This window comes from Salmo salar, chromosome 27, assembly GCF_965601325.2.
Source record: "Salmo salar chromosome 27, fSalSal1, whole genome shotgun sequence".
NCBI lineage: Eukaryota > Metazoa > Chordata > Actinopteri > Salmoniformes > Salmonidae > Salmo > Salmo salar.
Genome location: NC_138317.1, coordinates 34,425,127 through 34,439,033, shown reverse-complemented (window position 1 = coordinate 34,439,033; position 13,907 = coordinate 34,425,127). Strand labels below are relative to the sequence as shown.

The following is a 13,907-nucleotide window of genomic DNA, read 5'->3' as shown; positions in this document are numbered from 1 at the left end:
TGACCTGGCCTCCACAATCACCCAACCTCAACCCAATTGTGATGGTTTGGGATGAGTTGGAATGCAGAGTGAAGGAAAAGCAGGCAACAAGTGCTCAGCATATTTGGGAAGTCCTTCAAGACTGTTGGAAAAGCATTCTAGGTGAAGCTGGTTGAGAGAATGCCAAGTGTGTGCAAAGCTGTCATCAAGGCAAAGGGTGGCCACTTTGAAGAATCTTAAATAATAATAATAATAAATATATATATATAGTGTGTGTGTATATGTGTATATATTTTTTATTTAGTTATACTATTTTGATATGATTCACTGCACTGTTGGATAGAGCTTGCAAATTAAGCATTTCACTGTATTTTGCATGTGACAAAATAAATCCATGACAGTTACATATCGCAATTTTATTTTTTGACAATATTATAAATCGATACTTTGACTGCAAGTATTGAATTGTAAAAAAAGGTAGCGTTAGCTAGCGATAGTCAGCGGTACATGTTCCATAATACGGCTATTTTTTTATCCTGGAAGTACTTTTTCTTTTCTTTTTTAAATAGTGAGCCAACATGTTTTCAGAACTTTTATTCCAAGACTGATCAAAACTTATTTTTTCATGCTCTCTCATATCTCTCTGCAGCAGACATATAGTGAGCAATATGCTTGGAACATCAAATCGCAACAAAAACAGTATCGAATTGTAATACATATCGCATCGGTCCCAGGTGATTCCAAGCCCTACTTCCTAATAATTAAACTAGTGCCTAAATGTTCTCCAGACTATGAAATAGGATCCAAACTAGGATGTAAGTGGTGTGATAATGCAGGCAGAAACCAAGATGGACGTTGTCTATGAATAATCAACACTGCCGCTCTTCTTCTCGCACAGCTACTATGCAAATGACAAGAGAATCATGAAAACCAGTTTGTTGGGGGATCTTTTTCCCATTTGTATATATTTCCTGCAGGACATTTGATTTATGGTATCAATTTGCATCTTATAATTGCTTGTTTTCCACTACAGCCAATAAAACAGCTTTGGAGAGCGACAGGGTGCTACCTCACTATTCGCTAATTACCTTTAGGGACTTCCTTGAGTTACGCCTCAATTACACAACATATTCTCTCATTGTAATGGATACTTAGCTAGAACCCTATTCATTCTCATCAAAACATTTCATTCTGTGCCATACTTACTCCTTTGTGGTCCCAAAACACAGTTGTAAACCAATTCACAAGTCATCAATTATGGATGGAGAGTCCCAGAGAGAGGCATTTTATTTCCACATACATAAAACATCATATAGGGTGATACCCCATCCATCTTTAGTTTTTCACACACACACACACACACACACACACACACACACACACACACACACACACACACACACACACACACACACACACACACACACACTTGGATCAAAAACAGGAAATCTGTGCCAGTAATGATTGACGTGAACAGCTGAAAGGGACACCAACAAGGTAGCCTTCATTATCTAAATGGGGATGCAGTGTCAGACGCCATCCATCCATCACTCACAGTCAGCAGATCAGACACTGAGAGACATCACTTCGCCATCAGGGCCGGCTGAGAACTATGCTAGGTCCCAAATGGCACCTTATTCCCTATGTAGTGCACTACTTGAGGCATAGAACATATACTTTGTAAACCTTTTTGGAGCATGGATCGTTGACGTTTTTAAAACCATTTTGGGACAAAGATCAGAATATAGGTGGGTGTCCTTTCTGCATTAGATTAGTCTCTTTTTTACCAAGTACTTGAGAAATAGCTTAATTGTGCCAACTGCAAATGCTACTGGCACTGAGATGTTGACGCCATATTGAAAGAGTGGTTGCTTCCCAATTGGCATCATATTCCCTATACCCTTAGGGCCCATAGGAGTCTGGTCCAAATTAGTGCACTTTAAAGGGAATAGGTGCCATTTGGGACACAGTAAATTAGTATTTAGTACTCACCCTGAAGGACAGTTCTAGGTTCTCTCCTCCCCACACCTCCATGCCCATGTCATATGTGCCCAGGTACTCAAAGTAGGCCTTACTCACAGCAAACAGTCCACCGGCCATGGTAGGAGACCTGAGAGAGAGAGAAAGCATAGTGGAACATGGAGGTCAGTACAGTGTGCAGTTAACAGTCAGAGGCCATATTAGAAGACTTTTAAATAAAATCTATTTATCCCTTTCCTGAGGTAATCACTTATTTGTATGTGATTAGACCTTCTTCAAGGAATGAAGGAGAGAAGGTGAGATGCATTTCAAAACATTTGAAACTAGGTCAGAAAGGAGAGTATTTGGGATCCAACTATAACTTTTACAAAACAACTTCTCTTCAAAATATCTCCCTATTTAATTTCCTCCTAAGAGGAGAGCCAGAGGCTGTTTCCCAAAAGGCACCCTATTACTTATCTATAGAGCAATACTGTTTACCAGGGCTCCCAGAGGGCTCCCAGAGGGCTCCCAGAGGACTCCCAGAGGGCTCCCAGAGGGCTCCCAGAGGGCTCCCAGAGGGCTCCCAGAGGGCTCCCAGAGGACTCCCAGAGGACTCCCAGAGGACTCCCAGAGGACTCCCAGAGGACTCCCAGAGGGCTCCCGCCAAAAGCAGTGCACCAAAGGGGTGCCGTTTGAGATGGGCCCAGAAATCCCATATGAAAATAAACTGATGACCATAGAATTACTGACCTGATGGGTTCGGTGCGGGATTTGCGTTTCTTGCGGTCGACCTCAGGGAGGGAGTGCCACTGGAAGGTCAGCCTCCAGTCAAAGCCTCCGATCATGGGCTCATCTGTCTGCATGTAGAACTCAAACGAGTTCCAGTCGATGGTGTCGATCACCGGACACACGATGGTGCTCTCATTCTCTCCAATCCTGGAGGGAGGAGAAGATACACAGTATGGTGTAAGAAAGGACACTCACTGAAAGTCCCTGGAAGGTTTTCATGAGACATTCCCTCATTTACATGTGATGAAATTCACGTGCCACTATACTTGACCAGGAATGCCAATAGGCCAATCAACACTAGTCTGTTTTTATTGCCTCCAGAATGTCTTGTTGCTATGCAACCCTAATGACCAGTCCCATCCCATTCATTGAGTATTGAATCTGTAATTGTAATCACATTGTCAATATGCTGGCTAAGTGAAACACACCTCTCCAAGAGCGGCTCGATCCAGCCGGGGACACACTCACAGTGACAGTCCAGGAAGGTCAATACGTCCCCCGTGGCGTAGGTGGCGCCGATGAGCCTCGCCCTGACCAGCCCCTCCCTCTTGTTGGTGCGGATGAGGCGGACACGCTCCCAGTTACTGATGTACTGCTCCAGCTGAGACTGCAGATAGACTGGGTTTCACACAGAGAGATAGATGGTCAAGGCTTCTCTCTCACACACACACACACACACCACACACACAATGCAGCCACTGTACTTCTAAAAACTCATAATTGATAGTATGGGAAGGGAACAGATCCTTACTTCGCAACTGTTTTCAAAAAGTTTATCTGCTGTGTGCACAGGAGAGAACTGGTGTAAATCAGTACAGTGAAATTCTTACCTTGAGAGTTCTTTCCCAACAGTGCAGTGATAATAATGTAGACAATAATAGAAAGTAGAACAAATAAACAGATCTTATCTTTGCATACTGACAGACCAACAGGCTAAGCTAAATTATTATTCATCTACAATGAAAATGATAGTCCCAGTCTCCCTGAAGGGGAAGACACCGTCAATAGTGCTGATGACAGTGCTTTCCTCTCTCCTCATCATCAGTCTCTTGTATATTACAGTTGTGGATGAGAATGACGTGGCATCTTACATCCTGACTGGTCTCAGAGGGCGGTGGAGAGTAAACTGTAGTATGTGGTCAGAGAGAGCAGCTATCATGTCTGAGCATAGAATCAAATGAATAGAACAGACATCCCCCATTCAGGTCAATTATGCCATAATGGGTGGACTGGTGGCAATTTTGAATCATTTGGCTCAATCTATTTCTGTGTGTGTCAGAGACAGCCTATTCACTGACACATACATAGAGAACTATTATATAATTCGTTTTTCCTGACCAGCGCCACACATAAACACTAGAAACTCCACTTGTACTGACACTCAGCAGTGACTGTGTTGTCTCCGTGGAAGGATATGTCCTTTCTCTCTCACAGAACTCTCTGGCTCATCTCATCTCAGATATGTACAGATAAGCCCCATTGTTCGGCCTACAGCGTTACTGTTCTAAGTAAGGACCCTGTTCTGTATTACCGTCAACTTTGGGGTGAAACGCAATGCCTGACAAATATTAGCTAGGTATTCTAAGGCATCTTTTAACCTTTTCTTTTACTCTCTAACTTGTGTTTTCTTGGCATAAAGGATTGTTCATATAAAAACTACGTTTATTAACCAGATGTTCACAAATTAAAATATGTTCTATGAATTTTTTTCTCCCAAAATAGACAACGACAAAGCACGAACTGTATGTAGAGGTGCTGACTAGGCTAACAGAACATTAAACTGTGTAAAAATTACTATTAACTATCCCCAAAAAAGACAAGGACAAAAAAGCTCCGTCTCACCTCGGTCACTAAAGTCGTCTATGAGAACGATCTCCTTCAGGAGGACAGCGGGAGTGCTCTCCAGAACACTGTGGATGGTTCTGAGCAGGGTGGACCAGGCCTCGTTGTAGAACGCTATGATCACTGACGTGGTCGGCAGACGGCCGTAGTCAAACTTCTTAGCTCTGCATCTGTACTCAAATGAAAGACAGAGATGTTGTTTATTAGGATTGCTTTCAGCCTATCAAAGGCTAATCTTAAATTAAATGATCGAAGGCTAATCCCTAAATAAATGTAAAGATTAAGGGATAGGTAATAATTTAAGCAAAAAAGAAAAACATAAAATAACCCTTCCTATAGATGGACATTATTCTTTAGTGAAAAAAAACTTTAGATAAAATGTTTTAAAAATTAATAAATATACACTACCATTCAAAAGTTGAGTCACTTAGAAATGTCCTTGTTTTTTAAAGAAAGCAAATTCTGTCCATTAAAATATCAAATTGATCAGAAATACAGTGTAGACATTGTTAATGTTGTAAATGACTATTGTAGTTGGAAACAGCAGATTTTTTATGGAATATCTACAGTGGGGGAAAAAAGTATTTGATCCCCTGCTGATTTTGTATGTTTGCCCACTGACAAAGAAATGATCAGTCTATAATTTTAATGTTAGGTTTATTTGAACAGTGAGAGACAGAAAAACAACAAAAATAGAGAAAAACGCATGTCAAAAATGTTATAAATTGATTTGCATTTTAATGAGGGAAATAAATATTTGACCCCTCTGCAAAACATGACTTAGTACTTGGTGGCAAAACCCTTGTTGGCAATTACAGAGGTCAGACGTTTCTTGTAGTTGGCACCAGGTTTGCACACATCTCAGGAGGGATTTTGTCCCACTCCTCTTTGCAGATCTCCTCCAAGTCATTAAGGTTTCGAGGCTGACGTTTGGCAACTCGAACCTTCAGCTCCCTCCACAGATTTGAAGGACAGTTTGCGCTGTTCTGTGACGGGAGTAGTACACAGCGTTGTACGAGATCTTCAGTTTCTTGGCAATTTCTCGCAAGGAATAGCCTTCATTTCTCAGCACAAGAATAGACTGATGAGTTTCAGAAGAAAGTTCTTTGTTTCTGGCCATTTTGAGCATTTTGAGCCTGTAATCTAACTCACAAATGCTGATGCTCCAGATACTCAACTAGTATCTGGAGCATTTTTATTGCTTCTTTAATCAGGACAACAGTTTTCAGCTGTGCTAATGTAACAGTATAGCTTCCGTCCCTCTCCTTACCCCTACCTGGGCTTGAACCAGGGACCCTCTGCACACATCAACAACTGTCTCCCACGAAGCATCATTACCCATCGCTCCACAAAATCCGTGGCCCTTGCAAGGCAAGGGGAACAACTACTTCAAGGTCTCAGAGCGAGTGACGTCACCGATTGAAACGCTATTAGCACGCACCCCGCAAACTAGCTAGCCATTTCACATCGGTTACACTAACATAATTGCAAAAGGGTTTTCTAATGATCAATTAGCCTTTTAAAATGATAAACTTGGATTAGCTAACACAACATGCCATTGGAACACAGGAGTGATGGTTACTGATAATGGGTCTCTGTACGCCTACGTAGATATTCCATTAAAAATCAGCTGTTTCCAGCTACAATAGTCATTTACAACGTCTACACTGTATTTCTGATCAATTAATGTTACTTTAAATGGACAAAAATAAGGTGCTTTTATTTAAAAAACAAGGACATTTCTAAGTGACCCCAAACTTTTGAACGGTAGTGTATATAGATAACGAATATATAATAATAAATATAGAATAATAATTTTTACTGCAAGACTGCAAGACAGACCACACAATCAGTCACTCTCTTTGGAGCAGTGTACATGTGACAGTTTGCTAGAGAGTTGCTTTGGTCATTGCAGGAGAGGAGCATTTGGTCTCATTCCAGTGGGGAGTTGTGGAAATGACAAGAAACAGAAATATGAGGGGAAAGAAATCACACCGACGTCCCACATGCCTGAGCCGTTCTCACGGAGAGACCAGAGGACAACGTGCCTGAGCCGTTCTCACGGAGAGACCAGAGGACAACGTGCCTGAGCCGTTCTCACGGAGAGACCAGAGGACAACGTGCCTGAGCCGTTCTCACGGAGAGACCAGAGGACAACGTGCCTGAGCCGTTCTCATGGAGAGACCAGAGGACAACAAATGGAGAAAAAGGAGAGTGATGAGAGGGGGAGATAGAGAAAATGAGAAAGTGAGGAGAGAGAAGAGCGAGAAAGAGTTAGACAGAGTTAGACAGAGAGAGACAGAGAGAGACAGAGAGAGACAGAGAGAGACAGAGACAGAGAGAGAAAGGGGCCAAGCAGAAGGAGAGAGGTAAAGAAAAAGAGAAACAGAACTCAGGTTTCTGCACCAAAGGGGAAATAAGAGAAAGAATGGCATTTGAGAGCTTCAGTCAGGGACGGAGGCTACCCTCGACAGTCAGGGACGGAGGCTACCCTCGACAGTCAGGGACGGAGGCTACCCTCGACAGTCAGGGACGGAGGCTACCCTCGACAGTCAGGGACGGAGGCTACCCTCGACAGTCAGGGACGGAGGCTACCCTCGACAGTCAGGGACGGAGGCTACCCTCTACAGTCAGGGACGGAGGCTACCCTCTACAGTCAGGGACGGAGGCTACCCTCTACAGTCAGGGACGGAGGCTACCCTCTACAGTCAGGGACGGAGGCTACCCTCTACAGTCAGGGACGGAGGCTACCCTCTACAGTCAGGGACGGAGGCTACCCTCTACAGTCAGGGACGGAGGCTACCCTCTACAGTCAGGGACGGAGGCTACCCTCTACAGTCAGGGACGGAGGCTACCCTCTACAGTCAGGGACGGAGGCTACTCTGTAAAGAACTGGAGAGACAGCTCATGTGCCTTTAAAAAAATAAAAATAATGATCCTTGCCTCACTGTTTATTGGAAGCTGACCATGAGCCCAGACAGATTCAGTGTTTATTGGAAGCTGACCATGAGCCCAGACAGATTCAGTGTTTATTGGAAGTCATTGTAACTCAAGCAGAACAGCGTCTTATGGAAAACAGATGAAAAGTAACAAAAACACAAGCTTGAATTCATCCACAGTAATAATGGTGTGTGTGTGTGTGTGTGTGTGTGTGTGTGTGTGTGTGTGTGTGTGTGTAGCAGCTTGATTATAGACGAGTAGTAACCGGTTTTGTTGCCGATCTTTATGCAAACAACGGTATGCTTCACAATATAGGTAAACACAGTAGTAGGTAACAAATCTGCTACATTCAAAGCAATTTACGTGCCTAACAAGATTTAAGTCTCCTGTTATGTGATTGGCCAGATCTCAACTTACACTGTGTGTTACTAACTGACGTCATGCTTGCCTTGCACAAAAATTGGAGTTGGGTGATTGTATTTGAAGTCAGGATTTAGCTTTAAACGTTTGTTTGAGCATTCAGGGACCCTTTATTTTTTTGGCCCGAATTTCTCGCAACCCTACAAATCTAATGACACAACCTTAAAATCAGTACATTTAGATTTTTACATCAACAAATAACCTTAAAATCATAACATTTGTCTCTTATCAAAATGAAAAGAAACCAACATTTACTCAATATCTTTTTCAATTTTTTCAATTTGTATTTTTGTAATTATTTTGCTCACAAACTTTTGTATATTATAGTATACTCTTAATTATTTGTTGTGAGGGGTAATAATATAATACATTATCACATGATGGCTGACATTATCACTGAGCATCACTTCTGCTGTGAACAGCTGAGAAGACGAGACACAGATGGAGACTTTTTATTGAGGCAATTAATCAAAGTTCAGTCCTCTAGTGCAATGAGTACTTTTAAACTGAGTAAGGCCAGTTAGGGAAGTTACTCATTCATCCCAGCTGTACAGGAAATATCACTGTCTTACATGACACCAGGTTAGCCAAATCTAATTCAGCTTCATAACACAGATTAGTAGCCATTTGTCAAAGTTGTAGGTTTAATGTACGTTTCTGCAATCAGCCTCACTGGACCTGTACAATCAGAGGTGGTTACTGGTCTAAACTACTGGTCCAGATGGATTGAAATGCCAGGGGGTGGGGTCTCTGAATCCCAATAGCATACTCCTCACATCCCCTCTTTCTCAAAACCCATTGGAGGACAAGGTCAGAGGGGAGGGACCTCTCAATTTTGAGAAGAAGACGAGGAGAGAGGACGCGATGAGAATGCAATTGAGATGTTCCCACTGTGTGAAGATGAAGATAATTTGCCTACTCACTCCTTCATCCTGTTGTCCTGGATGTGTCGGTGCAGGGAGATCTTATCGCTGACAAAGATATTAATAGCGTATCTCTCCACGCTGTCCTCCTCTTGCTTCTTCTCCTCCGGGCTGAGGTTTAGCCGGGTGGCCTTGCCCCATTCCCCGGGAGCGTTTGCGTCCGCCGGCGCTTTCACGTACACAGGCCTGGCCAGCTGCTCGTTCCCCTGTTCCTCCACGGGGGCTATGTGCCTAACCAGCAGGCTGCGGCCCCCTCCATCGTTCCCTGTGGAGGAAGAGAAGGAGGAGGAGCGGACCAGGAGCAGGTAGCCCAGCCACAGCACCCACAGCAGGAAGAAGGACTTAGCTAGGAGGCCCAGCTTCCGGGAGCAACGCACCCTCATCGCCCCCGGCAACCAAGAGAGTGGAATCTCACCAACTGCCACTCAAAAAGTCCCCAGGCCACACAGCTCTGTGGAAAACACAAACACACAACAGGGAGGGCTGAGAAAATGTTTAGGTCCAGTTTGAAGTTTGGCCTATGATAAAAGTAGTAAGACACCTTGAGCTGAGTTATAAGTCAATCCATGACAGACTTGATAAGACTTGAACCATTAAAGTGAGCAGATGGCGTTATACCCCTTATAACAGGTGGAAAAGGAATTCCCAGGTAAACGAAAACGTGAGAGCAGCCACAGATAAAGTCAATCAAAAATCAATCTGGTTTATTACAAGTTGCAACAGGGAGACACCTACAGCACAGAAGCAGAGAAAATGTCTAACTGGCCCCTTGGAAACAGGTACTTTATATCCTAATAAAAGCACCAAATGTTCTCTAAACACCAGCCGAGAGGCTTGTAGAAAGTCCAAACAAAACGCTGTGACTGTGAGCTGCTACAGAATCACACAGTGGTCATAGAATGTCGTCAATACAACAGTGAATAATCAGTGTGTCCTCAGTCCTTGTATCTCCAGTCTGGCGTCAATCACTATCCACAGATATGACAATAATCCATAACAAGTCTCGTGACCTTCAATTTGCACCTTGAGAGTCGCAAATAGAACACTGGAAACGATGCGTGTTACAGAAACTCCAAATATGCTAAACTTAGTGTTGATCAGGCTAAATGAAATATTAAAACGTCGCCATATTAAATATTTCCATTACAACGGTTGAATGTTCATAACAAGTTTCATATTGACAGATTAAAATTCTCACTCAAGAGCGTTCCACATGACAGGGAGATTTAATTAAGCACAAAACGCTTAAAGGCTAATGATTTTATGCTAATTTCATTCCACTCAGTGGCAGCGCTAATGCTCGACGGAGCAGAGACCTTCGCAACACGACCCGCCAAGCCGCACTGCTTCTTGACACACTGCTCACTTAACCCGGAAGCCAGCCACACCAACGTGTCGGAGGAAACACCGTACACCTGGCAACCGTGTCAGCGTGCATACGCCTGGCCCGCCACATGAGTCACTAGAGCATGATGGGACAAGGACAACACAGCTGTCCAAACCCTCCCCTAACCCGGACGACGCTGGGCCAATTGTGCGCCGCCTCACGGGTCTTCCGGTCGCGTCACAGCATGGTATCGAACCTGGATCTGTAGTGATGCCACTATCACTGCAATGCAGTGCCTTAGACCACTGCGCCACTTAATCAAATCCAACATTTTATACAGGAGGCATTGCACATGGCATACTCTAGAAAGTTCTTTTCAGAACCTAAAGGGTTATTCTTCTGTCCCCAAGGGAAAACCATTGAATGACTATTTTCACAGAAGGTTCTATATGGAATCTAAAAAGGGTTCTAACATAGAACCTAAAATGGTTCTTCAAATAATTATCCAATAGGGACAGCCGGAGAAACCTTTCAGAACCCATTTTTTTCTCTCTAAGAGTGTACTACACTGCTCAAAAAAATAAAGGGAACACTTAAACAACACAATGTAACTCCAAGTCAATCACACTTCTGTGAAATCAAACTGTCCACTTAGGAAGCAACACTGACAATACATTTCACATGCTGTTGTGCAAATGGAATAGACAACAGGTGGAAATTATAGGCAATTAGCAAGACACCCCCAATAAAGGAGTGGTTCTGCAGGTGGTGACCACAGACCACTTCTCAGTTCCTATGCTTCCTGGCTGATGTTTTGGTCACTTTTGAATGCTGGTGGTGCTTTCACTCTAGTGGTAGCATGAGACGGAGTCTACAACCCACACAAGTGGCTCAAGGTAGTGCAGCTCATCCAGGATGGCACATCAATGCGAGCTGTGGCAAGAAGGTTTTCTGTGTCTGTCAGCGTAGTGTCCAGAGCATGGAGGCGCTACCAGGAGACAGGCCAGTACATCAGGAGACGTGGAGGAGGACGTAAGATGGCAACAACCCAGCAGCAGGACCACTACCTCCGCCTTTGTGCAAGGAGGAGCAGGAGGAGCACTGCCAGAGCCCTGCAAAATGACCTCCAGCAGGCCACAAATGTGCATGTGTCTGCTCAAACGGTCAGAAACAGACTCCATGAGGGTGGTATGAGGGCCCGACGTCCACAGGTGGGGGTTGTGCTTACAGCCCAACACCGTGCAGGACGTTTGGCATTTGCCAGAGAACACCAAGATTGGCAAATTCGCCACTGGCGCCCTGTGCTCTTCACAGATGAAAGCAGGTTCACACTGAGCACATGTGACAGAGTCTGGAGACGCCGTGGAGAACGTTCTGCTGCCTGCAACATCCTCCAGCATGACCAGTTTGGCGGTGGGTCAGTCATGGTGTGGGGTGGCATTTCTTTGGGGGGCCGCACAGCCCTCCATGTGCTCGCCAGAGGTAGCCTGACTGCCATTAGGTACCGAGATGAGATCCTCAGACCCCTTGTGAGACCATTTGCTGGTGCGGTTGGCCCTGGGTTCCTCCTAATGCAAGACCTCATGTGGCTGGAGTGTGTCAGCAGTTCCTGCAAGAGGAAGGCATTGATGCTATGGACTGGCCCGCCCGTTCCCCAGACCTGAATCCAATTGAGCACATCTGGGACATCATGTCTCGCTCCATCCACCAACGCCACATTGCACCACAGACTGTCCAGGAGTTGGCGGATGCTTTAGACCGAGTCTGGGAGGAGATCCCTCAGGAGACCATCCGCCACCTCATCAGGAGCATGCCCAGGCATTGTAGGGAGGTCATACAGGCACGTGGAGGCCACACACACACACTACTGAGCCTCATTTTGACTTGTTTTAAGGACATTACATCAAAGTTGGATCAGCCTGTAGTGTGGTTTTCCACTTTAATTTTGAGTGAGACTCCAAATCCAGACCTCCATGGGTTGATAATTTGGATTTCCATTGATTATTTTTGTGTGATTTTGTTGTCAGCACATTCAACTATGTAAAGAAAAAAGTATTTAATAAGATTATTTCATTCATTCAGATCTAGGATGTGTTATTTTAGTGTTCCCTTTATTTTTTTGAGCAGTGTAAATAGCCAAGGTTCTCTGAGATGATACGTTTAGGCAACAGTCTAAGCCTAAGGTTGTTCTACTGTTCTTCTGGTGTTTACACACACAGGCTTAGAGTCAGACTTCATCTGGTGTTTACACACACAGGCTTAGAGTCAGACTTCGTCTGGTGTTTACACACACAGGCTTAGAGTCAGACTTCGTCTGGTGTTTACACACACAGGCTTAGAGTCAGACTTCGTCTGGTGTTTACACACACAGGCTTAGAGTCAGACTTCGTCTGGTGTTTACACACACAGGCTTAGAGTCAGACTTCGTCTGGTGTTTACACACACAGGCTTAGAGTCAGACTTCGTCTGGTGTTTACACACACAGGCTTAGAGTCAGACTTCGTCTGGTGTTTACACACACAGGCTTAGAGTCAGACTTCGTCTGGTGTTTACACACACAGGCTTAGAGTCAGACTTCATCTGGTGTTTACACACAGGCTTAGAGTCAGACAGCTCAGCTCAGAAGACAGGCAGACCAGAGGCAAATCAAAGAGGGCAGACACTGCTAAACCGGTCTCCATCATCACTGCTGACATTGAGTGTAATCGCAGCATTAATAATTCAGCAGGCAGCGATATGTACTACAACAGAGACTGACAGACTTCAGAGGCTTCAGAAAGTAACTTTGATCCACTCTGTCTTTCCACTCCGAAGATACACCCGATGAGGTGTTCTGTCCACACACACTCCAGTTTGCTACTGTACCACTGAGATTCTTCCATAATCCAGACTACACTGTTTTACTGCTATATCAATTTAACTCTGGGGGAAAAATGATCAATGATCATGACAGGGAAATTCTGAGGGTGCCAGCGAGGATGTCACCCTAAAATGATTCATTTATGCGCCCTATATAGATCTATATATACACAATGCACCATAAAACTTTGTCAGATTCAGGTCTGAGGAGACTCGTTGAATGGGGTGTGCTGCAGCATTGTTGAGTCACTAAGCATGAGTCTCCATTTCAGTCCTTCAAGATGTTAGCAGGCCATGGCTCTTTCACACTCAATGCCCTGGTCACTGGCCAAGGGACTCCGAGGCCTGGGGTTACAAAATGGAGAACGCCTCTAAACAAAACCTCCTTTATATTAGACGTCCATCACACCCTCCTCCCACTAAATCTGATAGCCCTTGGTGGGGCTGGGTAGGGAGGGATTTGCAACAGCAGTCTGGCTTAGGGAGAATTTCTGCCTCCTCTTTGAGGTAAGACCATGTGAGCTCTGCAGAATCCAAAACAAGTAGACCTAAGCCACCCGCTACAGGAGGCTTTGGATCCATGGCTGGCTACACTGCCCCATTGCTACGCTATCACTAATCTAGATGCCACCTGATCTAGCATCTTCTGTCAGAGGGGTTTTCAAGGGAGTCTGGAAAGCAGTGTTTAATCTTAAAGGTCTGACTGACGACAGAGCAGATGGCTGCTTTACTGTTGTTACAGTAGGCTAGAGAGACTAGCTGTACAGTAGGCTACAGAGACGAGCTGTACAGTAGGCTAGAGAGACGAGCTGTACAGTAGGCTAGAGAGACGAGCTGTACAGTAGGCTAGAGAGACGAGCTGTACA

General features: G+C 44.5%; 1 protein-coding gene across 2 annotated transcripts in view; it reads right to left on the bottom strand.

Moving 5' to 3' along the window:
* LOC106588954 (polypeptide N-acetylgalactosaminyltransferase 4) overlaps positions 1-13,907 on the bottom strand; it is a 41,415-nt gene that overhangs the window by 17,396 nt on the left and 10,112 nt on the right. For both annotated transcript variants that reach the window (XM_014178536.3, XM_082970228.1), the window contains exons 2-6: positions 8,856-9,306; positions 4,573-4,742; positions 3,159-3,348; positions 2,692-2,877; positions 1,972-2,089 (exon numbers count right to left, since the gene is read on the bottom strand). In XM_014178536.3, the coding sequence (XP_014034011.3) occupies positions 1,972-2,089; positions 2,692-2,877; positions 3,159-3,348; positions 4,573-4,742; positions 8,856-9,238 (1,047 nt within the window). In that variant the 5' untranslated portion in view covers positions 9,239-9,306. The remainder of the gene's footprint in view (positions 1-1,971; positions 2,090-2,691; positions 2,878-3,158; positions 3,349-4,572; positions 4,743-8,855; positions 9,307-13,907) is intronic.